This window comes from Dama dama, chromosome 12 (assembly GCF_033118175.1).
Source record: "Dama dama isolate Ldn47 chromosome 12, ASM3311817v1, whole genome shotgun sequence".
In the NCBI taxonomy this organism is placed as follows: Eukaryota; Metazoa; Chordata; class Mammalia; order Artiodactyla; family Cervidae; genus Dama; species Dama dama.
Window position 1 is genome coordinate 67,900,072 of NC_083692.1, and position 19,495 is coordinate 67,919,566.

Consider the following 19,495-nt stretch of genomic DNA (forward strand, 5'->3'; position numbering starts at 1 on the left):
CTTTTCAACTAGATTATTCTTGAAAAATCTCAAAACTAGCAACTTATGCAATTTAAGGAGCTTTCAGGAACAATGGCTAACATCAGTGTATCAAAGCATATGAAAGTTTTATAACCACCTGGCTGCTAGGCAAACAGTACCTTAATACCTTAGAGCCCTTTTAAAAAAAATTTTTTTTTTGGTTTATATATATTACCTCAGGTTGTGATTTCTTTTTAGATGTTTTGACTCACTGAAAAACACCTTATGGTGCTATTATTGCGGCGTATAGACCAATCTTTTTTTTTTTAGTGCAACAATGATGCAAGTTTCTAGTGCTTCCCCATATACTTAGATATGTGATCCTGGAAATCAAGAATGAGAATATTTAGTTAAGAATTTATGCTTTCCAGGTAACAAGCTTTCAAATTTTTATGTAGTAAAATGTTATATTTATTTAATGTCTCTTTGGGCTAAACTAAAAAACCCAATCTTAAAACACATATTCCAAAGTGTATCACAAAACCTAAAGTAAATTTCCATAAAACAAACATCCTTAAGCTTCTCTGAATCTGGCGGGAAGTACATGTTTCCTGCATTTTGGAGACATATAAATAATAAGAATCACCTCTGTAGTGTTCACTTAAGAGGGGCTGGGGAGAGAAAAAGCAAAAGCAAGACTTACCCAAGATATCAGATGGCACTATACACATGAATTGAAAGTGCATTTGTATTACTTCAAAAGTTCATTTTAGGCACTGCTGAGTAACCAATGAAAATAGGTAGTTTTAAGTTTTCCCCTTTAAATTCTAACCCTTGCCCAATTATCATCCCAGAGACACACACACTCTCTGAAGTTGTCATGATGAAATACAGTGACGTTTATTTTTTCTAAAAAGTTCTCCCTGTCTGGTAATGGGAGGAAAAGAATACCATTTTAGCAATGGCTTTTACAAGTTAAAAGAACTGGTTCTATAAATGCTTCGGCACATCCATTAAGTTTGATTGCCAGTTCCAAATATTGGTAAATATTTAAAACAGGATATGTAAGGAAAAAAGTGCTTAAAATCTTTCAGGACCAATAAGACACATTAGGGAAAAGACTGGTTTTACAGTTCTTTTGAGATATTTCTTATTCCTGCTTTCTCCATTTGGAGGTGGCTGCCCCTTAAATAGCCCTTTACTGGCAGTAATGATGAACCCTGTCAGATCCCAACTGTCACCTCACGTATGGTCTATAAATCATCCAGTAGGTGGTGCTGAAGTTACATACCTCGTATTTCTTCAGAAATCAAGTGATTCCCCTGTCAAGTCAGAGGAAAATCATCTAAGAATTATTAATTCTGAATAAGCCATCAGATCAAAGCCTTCTTGTTTTCACTTTTCGTATTCACTATTACTTAAACAGTTTTGCTTAGCCATTTGCTTCTACTATCAGATTAAAACTGAAAAGAAAGACTTTAGAGGACAAGCCAATTGGCAGTGTCAAATCTGTATGCAGACTGAGAAAATGCTCCCAAACATATCTATACACATGTTTAAGAATGAGAAACTTAACCTATTCGTTTGTTTTCACATAATAATTCTAATTTACTCATGAGAAAATTTCCACATAAGGGATTCAGGTAACATTATGAGTTAGCCTTCGAGACTGCTTTGGAACCTTGGTGTGTTAAAACTTTAAAGATTCAAGGTAAAATGAAAACCATTTCATCACCATAGTTTTTAATGAAGAAACTTGTTTAAAAATTGTAAAGGAAAAATTGGGTATGGGACGGAAAGATCTTAGCAGCAAAGTGGTTAAACACACTGAAAATATTAATGCACAAACATTAAAATATTAAAGCATATATGTTGCATATAAAATACAGTACAGAACCAGGAGTTGCACTATACTGATTAGTGCTCAACAGAAGAAATGATTAAATTTGTTCTTCCCAGAAGTATATACACAGTTCATTTCCACAGCATTTTCCTATGTAGCCAGCAAGTTATTTTCTTCAGTTATTCACACCTGCTCAAACCTGAATTATAACCTCAGCACTTACAAATATGAAAATTCAGTCACAAGGAAAACCAGTATTTCCATTTTATCAATAAAAAGTAATTTTGAAAGTTAACAGTCTATTCTAGGAAACCAAGTTTAGCTGAAAACTTCAGGGATGAAGATCATCTGGTGTAGCAGCATCCAAATATATAAACAGTAAAAATAAGACTTAAAACTGCTGCTACGGTGTCATGTTTTGGACTTAGTTCAACCAATTGATTTTTAGTACAAAACTAGAAATAACCTCTTCTTCATAACATCTATAGTTATCAATATATTTTTCTTCTTTTCAATGTGAAATAATACTTCAAGGTGATCTATATACACAATGTTGTCAGTTCAAGCTGTCATATAAATATAAATGCTTTCTTAAAAAAAAGTATTTTACAGACAGATAGTGTTATGTACATTGTTCAGTTTGATCTGGGGCAAAAGAAAAAAGCTAACATAAGCTTTTAAGTGTGATATGTAAAAAGAATGATTATGTAAATGACATTTTAAAACCTGCATAGAAAATGAGCTTCAAACAGTAGTGTGATTTTAATTTTGATCATTTCTGAAACTTCAAGCCATTAAAAAAAAGGCACACTTCTCAACTTTATCCCTTTAAGGGAATGTTCTTTAGGAACCCCTTACTTGGTTAGAGTTTCAATGTAACACTTAAAAAAAAAGACAATTTGACCCCAAAGTACTTCAAACAACTTGGTGAAACATTTATGCAACTACTTTGCAAATAAAACATCCAGTAGGACAATGCTCTACAAGAGAATATAAATTTAAACATACAAGATATTTCATTCAGGATGTTGGATTAAATAGTTTTCTGGGGTAGTTTAAAACACTCTTTAGCATAATTTTGCTTCTGGTCCGTTTATAAAATAAAAATGAGAAAAGTTATCATTGTTATGTGATAATAAGCACTGAGGATTAAGCTAAAATATTATTAACACAGCTGAACATATTCTGGATTAGCAGAATGATAACTGGAAATCTCAGGAGGAAACTGTTTGACTATAACTATCCAGTTGCACTTTTAACCTTGTAAAACATCTGTAAATGCAATATACTTTTTTGAAAGGAGGAAATTCTGAAAGAAAACAACTTGCTGGTTGAATACCACAAACAAAACAAAACAACCCAAAACCTCACTTTTTCTATAATGTTTACTCAGTCTCTTTTTATATAAAAATAAGTGTTATGTTCCCATCATAACATTAGACAATTACATCTGTGCTTAAAAAAAAAAAGTTGGTCACTCAAGGCTATTAGAATATTTTATAAGGATTTTAGATTACCAGAATGTACAGATATAACTCAATATAAACTGTAGCCAAAGGGAAATGACGATGAAAATATAAAATCATTCACATGGAATAAAAACGTTATTAACTAGATGAGTAAAATATTCAAAATATATGGAATGTGACAGTAGATATATGTACATCTACTTCAGAACTAGGAAGGGGAAGAAAAGCTTTATATGTAATAATTCGTACCTTTTATTTAGTTAAATATAAACATTTGTTATTTATACATAAAACTGCTTTCAAAAAACAACTAATAAATGATTTAGTTGCACTTGTTTTACTTCTTACAATTCCCAAGTGTTAACTTTTCTTAGATTGAAATCCAACTGTCCCCTAGTGCACTTTTAGTTTATATCTTAATGAATTCAAACCTTTAAAGGTCCCATCACCTAATGCATAAATATACAAAAATGCCAAAAAAATTTAATCCCTTTTAGTTGGATCATATTTTATGTTCACTTTATATTGCCAATAACCAGAAATGGTGTCCTTTTGCAAATATTCTTGACAACCTGTAACAAAACATGCCATGCACTCCAGGGAAAAGGGCATGGCGAGCATTTGTGAAATGCCAAGAACCGATGAGTTCTGCTTCCTCCACGTGTGGCCCCAAGGATACCAGGCAAGACTGCATAATGCTTGCCAAAAGCTTCCACAAATCCAAGTTAGCTAATTCCTGGACACAAAGATTTTAAGCTCATTTTGGCACTGGATGCTTTCATCCAGCAGCTTTATGTTTCCCACCACAGCACCCACACGCCTCACCACAACGATGGCACATTCTCAAAGGGACGTAGCAGCACATACATGGTACAATGAAAGACAAAGCTACTAGGGCTAACCATCGTAAGCAGAACTTGTCATCGCTAGTGTCACATGAACAGGGGTCAGAGAAATCTCCCTCTGAGTCTGACATACAATGATACAACATGCTCTCTGCACAGAGCATGCAACTAACTTGATATATGCATCTCTTAATAGGGTCTGGAGCATCCTGACATTTTCCCCTGCCATTTTCTTCATGATTAAACCTTTCCTGGCAGTATACGCAGCGAGAACGTTCACCATCTTCTTTTCTTCGTTTTGACTTCTTAAATTTTAATGAGGAAGGCTGTGTCTTAAATACCACAGAGTCTTTGAGTGAACTTAACTTAGTTTCATCCCCACAAGAGTACAGATAGTCTGATTTTTTACTGTCTGGTTTAGAAAACTGAACACTGGAGTCAGTATCATCTCTCTCCAGGTCATTTTTCCACATGTCGGGATGTCTATAGTCTGCATAGCGACGTATTAAGATATCGCGAGGGTTTATTCTGACAATCTCATCCTCATCTTGAAAGCTGACATGTCGAATTGATTTCAAAGGGACCTAAAAATGAAAGAGATGAAAATTGCAATAATAACAGTGAAGATTAATTTTATTGCCTACTTGCCTGGGGCACAGTGCCCAGATATTTGGTCAATTAGTTTGCAAGTTTAAGTGAAGATGTTTCTTGGATGTTTCTTGGATGAACATTTCAATGGGTGGACTATATAAGCATAGCAGATTATCCTCCATGACATAGGTGGCCCTCATCCAACCAGTTCAAGGCTTTAATAATACAAAGACTGACCAAGAAAGAGCAGGAAAGAATTCTGCCAGCAGACTGCCTTTGGATACAGACTACAGCTCTTGCTCGGGTTTCAAGCATGACAGCCTACTCTGAAGATTTTGAATATGTACCTATGCCATCATAGGAGTAGGGCCTCCCAGATAGAGAGGGCTTCCCAGGTGGCTCAGTGGGAAAGAACCCACCTGCCAAGCAGGAGAAGTGGGTTTGAGCCATGGGTTGGGAAGATCCCCTGGAGAAGGAAACGGCAACCCACTCCAGTATTCTTGCCCGGGAAATCCCCTGGACAGAAGGGCGTGGTGGGCTACGGTCCATGGGATTGCAAAGGAGTTGGACATGACTTAGAGACTAAACAACATCACATAAGCCATTCCTTAAAGCAAATGTCTTTCTCTTTATATATATACATATTGTTGGTTCTGTTTCTCTGGAGTACCCTGATTCATACAGATTTCAGTAGCAAGGAGTGGGATGCTGTGCTAACAGAAGTGTGGTAATGCCTTTGGAACTGGATAATGGGTTTGGAACTGGCTGAATGAGTTTTGAGGTGTGTGTTATAAAAAGCCTAGGTAATCATGAAGAGAAGCTTGGTAGAAACACAAACGTTAAAGGCGTTTCTGGTGAGGATCCTGGATGGAAATGATGAATACACTGTTGGACGCTGGTGGAGAGATGACCCTTGTTATAAACTGGCAAAGAATGCAGGTGAATTGTATTCTAGTGTTTCATGGAAGGCAGAATTTGTGAGTGATGGACCTGGATATTTAGCAGAAATTTCTAAGAAAAGTGCTAAGGATACAGCCTGGTTCCTCTTTGCTGTTTATAGTAAAATATGAGAGGAAAGTGATAAACTGAAGTGTAATTTTAAAAACAAAATAGAACCAGAACTTGAAGCCCTGGAAAATTCTCAGGAATGACGCTATCACCAAGGGAGTAGGGCCACTTCCCTCAAGGGCCCAGGGGAATTTTGCCTCAGGATGAATCAAACTGAGTCTCACTCACACTTGACTTAGATGGTATTTAGATGAGATCTTGGTGGTGCTACTGATACAGAACCCACCTGCCAATGCAGAAGACATAGATGTGAGTTCAATCTCTGGGTTGGAAGAATCGCTGGAATAGGGCATGGCAACCCACTCCAGTATTCTTGCCTGGAGAATTCCATGGACAGAGGAGACTGGTAGGCTACAGTCCATAGGGTCGGACAAGACTGAAGCGACTTAGTACGTACACACTGGACCTAGAGATGGTACTAGAATGGGTTAAGTCTTTCAGAGTGTTATGATGAGGTGAATATATTTTGCATGCGAGAAGAGGGACCAGAGGGTAGAACACTATGAGCTGAATTGTGTTTCTTCCAATTTCATATGTTGAGGCCCCAATCCCCAGTATCTCAGAATGTGACTGCATTTGGAAATAGAGCCTTTAAAAAAGTGATTAAACTAAGGCCCGTGGGGCAGGCCTTAATCCAGTTTGATTGGTGTCCTTATCAGAAAAGGAAATTTGGACACACAGAGAGCAAGACACCAGAAATGTGTGTTAAAGAGAAAAAAAGGAACACAATCAGAAGGTGACCACTGACAAGCCAAGGAGAAAGGCCATGAAAGAACCCAAATGTATCCACACCTTGATCTTGGACTTCCAGTTTCTAGAACTGTGAGCAAATATATTTTTGTTGTTCAAGGCACTCTGTCTGTGGTATTTTGTTATGACAGCCCTAGAAAACTAACATAAAGTATACGTATTCATGGTTTGGCTAAACAAGTCTCTGAAAATGACTGAAAAGCACACCATACTCTCCCACCTTTCTGGTAGGCTGTTTCAGGCTAGGGGGGAAAAGTACATCTTCCGGGCATAAATCAAAATGACGGTTCCCTTCACCCATACAAGTGACTAGTGTGACAAGACACAGTGACTAGTTTATAAGTAAGCCCATGATTTAGACTGGGCTTCCAAACTTTCATTGTCCAGATATTTGGAATTGCAGCTAAAAAAATTCCATGTGTGGACTAAAGATGGAGTGATGGATGCAGAAAGTTACAACAATTCCTATTGGTGATAAACACACTGTGACAATCTCCCAGACTCAAACCAGAAACCTGGAGGAAATTTAAGTAATGAGGTTTAGAAGTATATATAAAAAATAAGTAAGTTTATAACACTAAAAAATAACTCTAGTACAATTCAAGTACATGGAGAATTAGAAAGACTGGAAATTTCACTTATATGTTAATTAGTTACATGCCAAATCAGAGGATAAAACTAAGATTTCTTACCTTATTTTGGGACTTCAGGCCTCCACATTCCTTGGGCATTTGCCGCTGTCCATATTCTATACTTCTGTCCTGAATGTCTAGGCCTGGATGACTGAACATTATCTAAAATACAAATAATTCCTAGTTAAGTGACAAAAGAACACATTTCTTATTTTGTTTTTAATGAAACTATATATGTGTATTTCAAAACTCCATAATCTATTAGTAGTAAGGTTTTTCAAAATGGTTTTAAGAAAAAGCATTATTTGAGTCATCCTGTTTATTATTTAAACTCAGATCTTTCTCAATACATTTAAAATGAAATTTAAAAAGTAGCACACACTTCACTTCTGGTTTCAGTTTCAGCATGTAAGGAGCTTGAAGTTGCCATTCTGCTGTAAATACAAGTAAAAAAAAAAGCGGAATAACAACAAAAAATATCAACAACTCTTCTTAGATCCATGAGAGGAAGACAGGACAAACCCCACCCCTAAGACTGCAGAGACTCATGAGTAGAGATCACCATGGAAACCAGTGTCAGGGTAGGGGGGAAAAAAAAATCTCAACTATAATTGACAAATTGCTGGATGCTCAGGATAGACAACTGGGAGTTAAACACTCCTAGGGACGTCCCCAAGCTTCTGTCAGTCTACCTTCTAACAGCTCAACCAAGTTCCCACGGTAAATACCAGAAAAATCCCTGCATGCTCCCAGCACGGAGAGGGGAAGAACCATTATGAGGTATGCTGGAGCACTCTCTGCGACAAGGCTTGTCCTCAGGAAACACTAATGAACCACAGCTGGACCTACTATGGTATCATCAGAGTCAGGAAGGGCCATATACCCAACCCTAGTCATTTCAAACCACCTGATCCACCTAAAGGGGGAAAAATGTATATATTAATTGAAATGCACAATCCAGAGGGAAAGCCTTGGACTTAAAGACTGAGACCTAATCACAAACATAGAATGCTTTCTTTTCTCACACACTTTACCACTGTATCACTAAAGGCTTATTTACAGCAGTTCCTTTACGCAGCACATTATGTCTAGCAATCAAAAAAATATTAAAAAACACACCAAAAGGCAAAAATATATTCTGAAATGTCACAACAAGCATCAGAACCAGATATGACAGGGATATTGGAAACAGCAGACTAGGAATTTAAAACAACTATGATCAATATGTTAAGCACTCTAATGTATAAAGCAAGATAGAATGCAAAAACAAATGAGCAATGCAAACAGAGAGACAGAAATCCTAATAAAGAATACGACCACCTGCCCTTCCCCAAAGCTAGAGATCAAAAGCACTAAGAGAATGAAGAATACCTTTGATGAGCCTAGTAGACTGCACATGGCTGAGTAAAAGACCTCTGAGTATGTGAATATAGCAATTTCCAAAATTGAAAGGAAAGAGAATAAAAAGTGGGGAAAAAAAGAACAGAATATTTAAGAATGATGGAAGAACTATAAAATGTGTAATTTTGTACATATACACAAGATAGAATGATCAGAAGAAGAAAAAAATGAAAATAACAAAGAAATATATGAAATAATAATGACTAAGAATTTACCAAATTAATGTCAGATGTCAAGTCACAGATCCAAGCAGCTCAGAAAATATCAAGCAGGAAAATGAAAAAGAAAAGAAAAGAAAAGCATCTAAGCATATAACTTTCAAACTATTAAAAAAAATATCAAAGATAAAAAAATTCTGAAAGATGCCAGAGGAAAAATAATTTACTTTTAAGGAATAATTACATTGGACTTCTTTGCAGAAACCATGTAAACAAGAAGAGTGAAATGAAATAGTTAAAGTGGTAAAGAGAAAAGTCCTCCAACCTAGAATTCTGTATCCTATAAAAGTATCCTTCAAAAGTGAAGGAGACTGGTGGCAATGTACTGGTGCAACCACTGTGGAAAAGAGTATGAAGGTTTCTCAAATAACTAAAAATAGAGCCACCATATGATCCAACAATTCCACTTCTGAGTAAATATCTGAAAGAAACAAAACCACTAACTCAAAAAGATAGACACACCCCAATATTCATATGAAAGTTAAACTTGCTCAGTTGTGTCCAACTCTTTGCAACCTCATGGACTACACAGTCCATGGAATTCTGAGGCCAGAACACTGGAGTGGGTAGCCCTTCCCTTCTCCAGGGGATCTTCCCGGCCCAGGGATTGAACCCAGGTCTCCCTCATTGGAGGCGGATTCTTTACAAGCTGAGCCACAAGGGAATGGTCATAGCAGCATTATTTACAATTGCCAAGATATGAAAACAACTTAAGTGTCCATCAACAGACAAATGGATAAGACGTGGTGTGTGTGTACATACACACACATACACACACAGAGGAATACTACTCAGTCATGAAAAAAAAGAATGAAAATTTGACATGTGCACCAATATAAACTTGGAGGGTTATTTCACTAAGTAAAATAAGTCAGGCAGAGAAAAACAAATACTATATGACATCACTTATATGTGGAATCTAAAAAATTTAACACAATATTGCATATAACAGAAAATAAACAGACTCACAGATACAGAAAACAAATGAGTGGCTATCAGTGGGGACAGGGAAGGGGTGGGTAACATGTGGGAAGGGGATTAAGAGGTATAAGCTATTATGTAAAAACATCTTAAATGAAAAAAAGATCAGTTTTTAAAAAGTGAGAGAGAAAGACTTTCTTAGGCAACAAAAATTTGAGGAAATTTCTTGCTGGCAGACCTGCCTTATAAGAAATGTTAACAGAAGTTCCTTAGAGAGAAGGAAAATAATATAGGTCAGAAACTTGGATCTATATGACAATGGAAGAGCATTTTAGGAGAAACAAGCGAAAATAATATAAACTTTTAATTTTCTTATTCTTAACTAAGAGAGAGGTTTGCTCAAAAATCAGCATATATTTACATACCTATACATATACAGGTATATGCATATAAAGTGAAATGGATGACAGCAATGATAGAAGAGATAAAAGGAGGAATAAGGATTACTGCTAATATAGAGTTCACCCACTATCTGTAAAGCAGTTTAGTGTTGTTAAAGGAAAAGTAAATGAATGAAGTATAATATACCATGCTGCTGCTGCTGCTAAGTCACTTCAGTCGTGTCCAACTCTGTGCGACCCCATAGACGGCAGCCCAGCAGGCTCCCCCATCCCTGGGATTCTCCAGGCAAGAACACTGGACTGGGTTGCCATTTCCTTCTCCAATGCATGAAAGTGAAAAGTGAAAGTGAAGTCGCTCAGTCGTGTCTGACTCTTAGTGACCCCATGGACTGCAGCCTACCAGGCTGCTCCGTCCATGGGATTTTCCAGGCAAGAGTACTGGAGTGGGTTGCCATTGCCTTCTCCGAATATACCATGCTACCACTAGCAAAAAGAAAATACAAGTACAGACAGAGGGAGCTTCAAAGCAAGGAAAATTACCAGTGATAAAGAAGGGCATTATATAATACAGGGGTTAAATTCCCCAAGAAGACATAACAATCTTTAATGTGTACGTGCTTAACAACACAACATCAAGTTACATGAGGCAACAACTGGTAAAACGGCGAGGAAATGGATATACCACTTACCATAGCTGGAAACTTCAATATCCCTCTCTCAGAAATGGATAGGCTCAGCAAGCAGAAAATCAGTAAGCAAAGAGGTGAACTAAACAACACTTTCAAACAAGTGGATACAATGACATCTAAAGAAAACTTCATCTAACAAGAGCAGAATACATATTTTCTCAAGCTTACATGGAACATTAACCAAGACAGACCAGTCTGGGACATAAAACAGACCTTAAAAAACTTAAAAGAGTAGAAATCATACAATGTGTATTCTCAGACCACAGAGGAATTAAACTAGAATTCAACAAGAGGATACCTGGAAAATCCTCAAATGAGTAGCAGTTAAACAACACAGTTCTAAACACAAGGGTCAAAGAAGAAATCTCAAGAGAAATCAAAAGTATTTTGAACTAAAAAGAAATGAAACACAACTTATCAAATGTTGTGGGATACAATGATAGTAGTGCACAGAGGGAAATTTATAGCACTGAATATATTTTTAGCAAAGAAGATCTAAAATTAATAATCAAAGTTTCTACCTTAATTGTTCAAACTACCACACAATTACATTCATCTCACACACTAGCAAAGTAATGCTCAAAATTCTCTAAGTCAGGCTTCAACAGTACATGAACTGTGAACTTCCAGATGTTCAAGATGGTTTTAGAAAAGGCAGAGGAACCAGAGATCAAATTGCCAACATCTGCTAGATCATCAAAAAAGCAAGAGAGTTCCAGAAAAATATCTACTTCTGCTTTGTTGACTATGCTAAAGACTTTGACTGTGTGGAACACAACAAACTGTGGAAAATTCTTCAAGAGATAGGAATACCAGACCACCTGACCTGCCTTCTGAGAAATATGTATGCAGGTCAAGAAGCAACAGTTAGAACTGGACATGGAACACCAAACTGGTTCCAAATTGGGAAAGGAGTACATCAAGGCTGTATATTGTCACCCTACTTATTTAACTTATATGCAGAGTACATCATGAGAAATGCTGGGCTGGATGAAGCACAAACTAGAATCAAGATTGCTAGGAGAAATATCAATAATCTCAGATATGCAGATGACACCATCCTTATCGCAGAAAGCAAAGTAGACAGTTTCTTGATGAAAGTGAGAGAGTGTAAAAGCTGACTTAAAACTCAACATTGAGAAAACTAAGATCATGGCATTCAGTCCCATCACTTCATGGCAAATAGATGGGGAAACAGTGACAGACTATTTTTCTGGGCTCCAAAATCACTGCAGATGGTGACTGCAGCCATGAAATTAAAAGATGCTTGCTCCTTGGAAGAAAAACTATGACCAACCTAGACAGCATAATAAAAAGCAGAGACATTACTTTGCCAACAAAGGTGCATCTAGTCAAAGCTATGGTTTTTCCAGTAGTCATGTACGGATTGACAGTTGGACTATAAACCAGAGAATTAATGCTTTTGAACTGTGGTGGTGGAGAAGACTCTCCAGAGCCCTTTGGACTATAAGGAAATCCAACCAGTCCATCTTAAAGGAAATCAGCCCTGAATATTCATTGGAAGGACTGATGCTGAAGCTGAAACTTCAATACGTGGGCTACCTGATGCAAAGAACTGACTCATTGGAAAAGACCCTGATGTTGGGAAAGAATGAAGGCAGGAGGAGAAGGGGACAACAGAGGATGAAATAGTTGGATGGCATCACCAACTTTTTGGATATTAGTTTGAATAAACTCCAGGAGTTGGTGATGGAGAGGGAAGCCTGGCATACTGCAGTCCATGGGGTCACAAAGAGTCAGACACAACTGAGAGACTGGACTGAACTGAACTGTACCTTGGGAAACGAGAAAAAGAAGATTCAATCAAAGTAAGGTAAAGAAAAGAAACAATAAGAATTAGTATAGAAATCAATGAAATTGAAAGCAGGAAATTAACAGAGAATATTGATGAAACCAAAAACTAGTTCTTTTAACAAGATCCACAAAAGTGATAAGCTTCTAATCAGGTTTCTAGTCAGACTTATTGGAAAAGACTCTGATGCTGGAAAAGATTATTTGTTTTCTCACCTGATTCGCTTGGCTTCGCAGGTAGACACTTCTGGCATTCAGACCTTCAAAGGGAGAAGGTCTTGAGCTTCTGTAAGGCTCACTGGTAACCACGGTATCTTGATGGAAAAGATGATCTTTCACTAGAGAACTGGAAGTATCTTCTTCAGCTGCCTAATGGGAACAATCCCCAACTCATTAGTTGCCAGAATATGAAAACAACAACAAAATAAAATACCTTCATTAGCAAGAATTCAGCAAGTTGGTCAATACGTAGCACCATCACTGTGTATGGCAGTTCCCCAATATCAAATGTACATTATGAAGCCATGTCAAAATAAAAGAATATGAATTAAAAAAAAAAAAAACTCAACTTTATGAGCAAAATGGACCATCTTACAGAAAACAATATAGGATGAATGAGAAGGCTAACCATGCCATGTGACAGATATATCTGATTATAGTAAAGCTGTTAACTAAAAGTAATATGTACATAGAAAGTGAAGAAATTATGAGGAAGAAAATGCGAATCAGTAAAACTGTTACTTTGAAAATTTTCTGTAAAAACTGTTTTTTACACAGTACCAAGAACTGTACTATATGATACGAGGGATTAAAGAAGGAAGACAGTAGTCTATGATCTTTTTCAATAAGGGAATGAATTAATTAGCCTGAATTTATGGATTACTTAGAAGGATTAAAATCATATACAAGACTTAGGGAAGGAGATATGTCAATCAATGACAGTCACGAATGAAATGCTTTGAAATTTCATAAACTATTTCTGTGAAATAAATACTGAATAAGTGAAACTTAACAAATTAGAAAACATAAAGTCCTGAGAAGGTTTTGTTTCTTTTCTTTTAAGAAATGAGATAACTACTTGCCATTATTTTTCCCATTAGTATACAGTTATCTGGGAAGAAACAGTGACAACCAAGTAAAATGACAGTAATACTTTTACTGCCTCATAAAATATTTATAGTAATCATAACAGGGCTAATATTTTTAAAAGGAGAAACCTTTACAATCTATTTTATAAAAATAAAAAACATTAAAATTTGGCTTATTTTAAAATTAAACAATAAAACTCATTAAATGGCAAGATATTATAAATTTATAAATGCACATAATGGCCCCTGCTCTGAAACAAAGTAGTTTTGTGCCATTTTATTTCTCTGGAACTCAGTTTTTTCAATTATTAAATAATTATAATACCTATACAGTTTTATTACAGGGACTACTGTAAGTATTTAGTGAGATAATATATATGAAAATGCTCTGAAAACTAAAAGCTGCTATTTTATCAGGAAGTAGTCAATTAAACTTTAAAAATGTATCTGAGAATCTACTGTCTACTGAAAACTGTGTCAAACCCAGTTAATTGCTATTTTTATGTAATTTTCCTAATAGTTGTCCCCTGTTATGACAATGCTCAGTTACTGCAAAGGAGTTGGCTAGATAACGGTATCCAGCAAACATTCTTTCAAAATGCATGATAAAAGTTGAGAAGAATGAAAAAAAATTCAGGAAATGTGTTTGTTCCATAGAGTTTTCAAAATAAATGACCCAAGTAACTGTCAAAAATCATAAACAACTTGAATAGAAGAAAACAACAAGAACAACAAACAGGTTTAGAGAAAGGGCCTAGGTTGAAACCCTGTCTTTTTCACCTAGGGTATAAAATCTAAGCAGCTGACTTTTCTAAATCACAATTCCTTTTTATTATAAACTGGGTACAATATTTGTATTAAAAATCTCAGGGTCAGCTGAGATACTCAAAGAGACTAAAAACTATAAATAATCACAAACTGTGGTGTTAGTCGTAGGATCAGGAATGGTCATAAAGTAATTACGCTTTTTATGGTGACAACTATTTGGATCAGGTCGTCTTTACTGCATTCTAATCGAACAAGTCATTTAACAACTGTAAATTAAAACTTACTTAAAAATATGTATCTGAACAAATATAAAATGGTTTCATGACCCAGTGTTTTACTGTATGACTTAGGTTAATTATACTTATATTCTGTACATTAAACAGTAAATACATTTCTTTTTGGTTAAAAACATTTTTAAAGGGAAATATAAAAAGCATTATTTCATTATTAAACAAAAATGTGGGTGATGGTTGGGTAATAAATGATTTAGTTCAACTATTAAATGCTTACCAAAATACCTGTAATTAACCTATTAGAATTATTTCATACTACACAGTAAATTTACAGCTATACACCTCAATGTGTCTCAGTTAATAAAATAACTAAAACATCTTTCAGGAGTCTGATAAAACAAATAAACCGTCACTGTTTGAAAATGTACAGTCTACAATCTACAATAAGGGATATACTATCTGTGAATTGTGAGAAACTAACATTTGTAGAGAATCTTTAACAGAAAAGGGCATTTTTCTATTACTTAACTGTATCTCTTTCAGCAAGTTTAAATTTAGATATATGTTAAGCTGACAAAGTTAAAAAAAAAAAAGTGGTGATAGCAGAATGGTCATTCTCATTCACTGCTAATTCCATACACAGGAGTAAAATCTGGGCCAACCATTTCTGAATAGCAATTTTAATTAAATATATCAAAAGCTTTAAAAACATGTATACATTTTGACCATTTACTCGATCTAGTAAAGAAAAAAAATGTATTAAATGGAAAGAGCTTTAGGCATAAAACATTTTTCTCAGACAATTTTTTAATAGTAAAAATGAAGAAACAACTTTAATGTCTCAAATTAGGGGATGGGTTATGTCAATTATGGTATGTCCACTTAACATAACGAGTGGTCATTTGAAGTCAGGCTTATGAATAGTATCTACTTTGTGGAGAATTACTTAATGCTAAAAAATCCGTATATAAACTATTTTATTTACACTATTTTAAGTGTGAAAAGATAAAAGATTTAAAGGATATAAAATGAATATATCATAACCATACGATATGGTTCATAACCATACGAAAGATTGGTTATGAACGCTTTTCCAACTTTCAAGAGCTGTTCACTTTTTATAAGGGGGGTTTCTTTTAAAATCTAGGTATATACTTCTCCCTTTATTTTAATGTAAAATCATAGTACTTTAAAATATAACACAACTCTATTCTATCAAAATATTCAAGTAATTCAATTAACTAATGAACCAGTCTAAGTAGATCCCTTCCCCTCCACCCCTGCCACTCTGTATCTGAAATAATAAACTGAGACATTGTTCAAGCCTTGTTTCACACCCTTCGGATTCAGGCAGAACATCTCTTTTGGTCAATAAAATAAATAATCTTCAAAAACGAGCTAAAATTCTGATTGTTTTTCAAATCCATTTTCTCTTCTCCATACCCACTTAGCTACTCTCTTAATGTAAGCTCTCATTATCTTTTTTGCCTCTCTTATTTTAGCAGGTTTCTAAATGATTGCGTCGTGAAAGTTTAGGCATGCAAATTTGTTGGTTTTCCTACTCAGAATCCTTATAAGGTATCCAATTATCAAAGCTCTATTTGGGAGCCCTATACACACTGGAAAATAGAGGGCAGGGAATCATTACTGTCTGAGGAATGTTTTCATAAGATAAACAATTTATGCAATCCATAGAAATGGACTCTCTCACCCTAGAAGCACTGAGATACAAGATAAAGTTCAGTTTATTTCATAGGAAAAAGAAACATAATAAATACATGAGAAGGTGGTGGACTTCAATTAAAGATTTAAAACTATGATGCCAATCTTTTATACAGACTAGAAAGGATGGAAATACATAATAATACTCGATATACTGGGAAGGGTATAGAGAAATAATATTTTGTACTGTTGGTGAGAGTGCAATTCTTCTTTGAGAAACTTTTATACAGATACATACATAAACAATCATCTTAGCACTCTTTTTTAACAAAAAAAGATAAGAAAAAAGAAAATATCCTATGGCTGTATGACCATGGGACTAATTAAAAATTTATGATCTATATATGATAAATTCTAAAAGCCATTAAAAAGATCTGTATGCAGTACTCACAAGAATTGCGAAATGAAAAAAAGCTAGGTATACAATTGTTAATATGACATGATCCTATTTGTCAAGTTGAAAGGATGAATAAATAGATATTTTAAAATTTTATCAGTATAAGGAAGGATATACACCAAACCACTGACATTTCTTTTAGGAAATATTTTATATAAAGGGCTACACACATAATAACATAAAGACAGACATATAGACAAAATAACATAAAAACATTAATACAATAGCATCCCCTATCTATACCACTTGGATAGGAAAATATTATCTTGAAATAGTTGTTTATTGTCCTATTTCTTACGCTTCTGTACAGTTTTAACACACAAATACTATTTCTAAACAATATTTAGTTACAGATGTTTCTGGATTTTGACTGATACCATGCTACTTGGGACACTATGGAACCTGCTTTTCTTGCTCAACTTTTTTGCATGAAATTTATTCATGTTGACATATGTAACAATAGCTCACTCATTTTCACTTGTAGTGTTGACAGCTAACATATATTAAGCATTTTCTATGTATCAGACATTGTCCCAAGTACTTTACATGATTTAATTCATTTAATCCTCACAACAACCCTTCAAGGTAGTTGGCATTATTTTGTCTCTACTCCACAAGAAGAAATTAAAGCTTAAAGAGATTATGTAACTTGCCTAAGATAAAACACTTAATTTTTTGCCATTTCAAACAACAGTGCTAAGAACATTCTTCTACAGGCCTCATGATACACATTTAAAAGAATTTTTCTGGTACCTATACCACAGGTAGAGATGCTAGAATTATGACTCATGTATGCTCTGATTTATAAAATAAAAATTATTTTCCAAGGTGGTTTTAACAATTTACATATCCACAAACAATGTTCTACATTCTAAGACTAGGCATTATCACAACTTTCTTATTTATGGATATGCTATTTAATTTCTATAATAATGAACTAGGCCTCACTAAAACTTAGTGTTTTCTTTACATGAACAAGAAATTTTGAGAATGAACAAAAGCACTAACAAATGCAAGTATAGATTTGTCATTTTACCATGGTTCCTACTCCATGGTTTTATAATCACTTTCTGTTTAAGATTACTTACTACCCTGTTTCTCTCCAGGACCATCTGACATTTCACAATTCTGATTCTTTGTACATGTCATTTCCTCTGCCCACAAAGACTATCTTCTATTTTCTACTAGAAAAATTCTTTTTCAGAGTTTGGGATTAACATATATACACTACTATATATAAAAGAGATAAACAACAAGGACGTACTACATAGCACAGGGAACTCTAGTCAATATTCTATAATCACCTATATGGGAAATGAATCCAAAAAAGAATGGATATATGTCTGTTAACCCATGATTTAATTCATTTAATCCTCTCAACAATCCTTCAAGGTACTTGGCATTATTTTGTCTCTACTCCACAAGAAGAAACTAAGGCTTAAAGAGATTACATAACTTGCCTAAGATAAAACACTTAATTTTTTGCCAAACTCATAAGAAAAAGATTGTCATTTTATAAAAAGATTTGTACTATTTGTTATTAAAATTAATAAAAGCCAAAATATTTTTTAAAATTTGGATAAGAGTAAAAAGGTAAAAAGTATTCTGGCTAACAAACTTTTGAATTTTTTAACTGGATTATAACTCTTTAGAAGTAGCAATTAACTACAGGAATAGGGATATAACCTCAAGTTAGGTGGTGGAAAATATTCCACAAGAGCAGAAAATTTAATATATGAAAGCCACAAAAAATGTACATACATTTGCACAATCTTCATCTTTTAAAAAGTTGTCTATAGCAGTAACATACATCCAATGCTTTTAGTACATTGGCTCCTCTGTATTATCTAAAAAGTAAACTATGCCAATATTTAATGTACAATGGAGACCTCTTCACTCTCAGAGGCTTGTATAGTAATTACTCTATGGTTGCTCACAGATCATTTAGCTTTTTCTTTCTCTAAGACTAATATAGCAATTTTTGTGTGCAGAGGCAAAAGGATGCAGTATAAATTAATAATTTCAGCTGTAGCTCTCAATTAGAACATAAGTCTAGAAGACAGTTGTAGAGAAAATAAATGCAGATTTTGCTTTTTTCTTCCTTTTGTCCCATCTCCCTAAATTAATTCTGAGGCAGAGAAAATAGCGTTGTTCTGCAAACTTTTTAAAATGTATTGTTCCCAATAAATAATCTAGTGTGGAAAAAAAGGTGGTTAAATGATTATTACAGTCTATCAACTGTTCCAAACTTTAATTATTATATATCACAAATCACAGGTCTGAGTGTGTGGCTGGGTCATATCTAATAAGAGAAGTTTTAAATAATTATACTACTAGTCTATTTTAGCATGATGGAAAAAATAGAAATGTTCTTTGATAAAGAAATCTTTTATTTTGGGCTTCAAACTTCCCCAGCATCAGGATCTTTTAAAATGAGTCAGTTCTTCACATCAGGTGGCTTCAGCTTCAGCATCTGTCCTTCCAATGAATATTCAGGACTGATTTCCTTTAGGATTGACTGGTTTGATCTCCTTGCAGTACAAGGGACTCTCAAGTCTTTTACAACACCACAGTTCAAAAGCATCAATTCTCTGGTGCTCAGTTTTCTTTATTGTCCAACTCTCACACCCATACTTGAACTGGGAAAAAACATAGCTTTGACAGGACGGGCCTTTGTCAGTAATGT

General features: G+C 34.8%; 1 protein-coding gene across 1 annotated transcript in view; it reads right to left on the reverse strand.

Moving 5' to 3' along the window:
- Window positions 1–1,687: 1,687 nt before the first annotated feature.
- Window positions 1,688–19,495, reverse strand: part of SPRED1 (sprouty related EVH1 domain containing 1) — a 110,761-nt gene continuing 92,953 nt past the window's right edge. The window contains exons 5-7 of the mRNA XM_061157620.1: window positions 12,818–12,970; window positions 7,220–7,321; window positions 1,688–4,702 (exon numbers count right to left, since the gene is read on the reverse strand). Of these exons, the coding sequence (XP_061013603.1) occupies window positions 4,052–4,702; window positions 7,220–7,321; window positions 12,818–12,970 (906 nt within the window). The 3' untranslated portion in view covers window positions 1,688–4,051. The remainder of the gene's footprint in view (window positions 4,703–7,219; window positions 7,322–12,817; window positions 12,971–19,495) is intronic.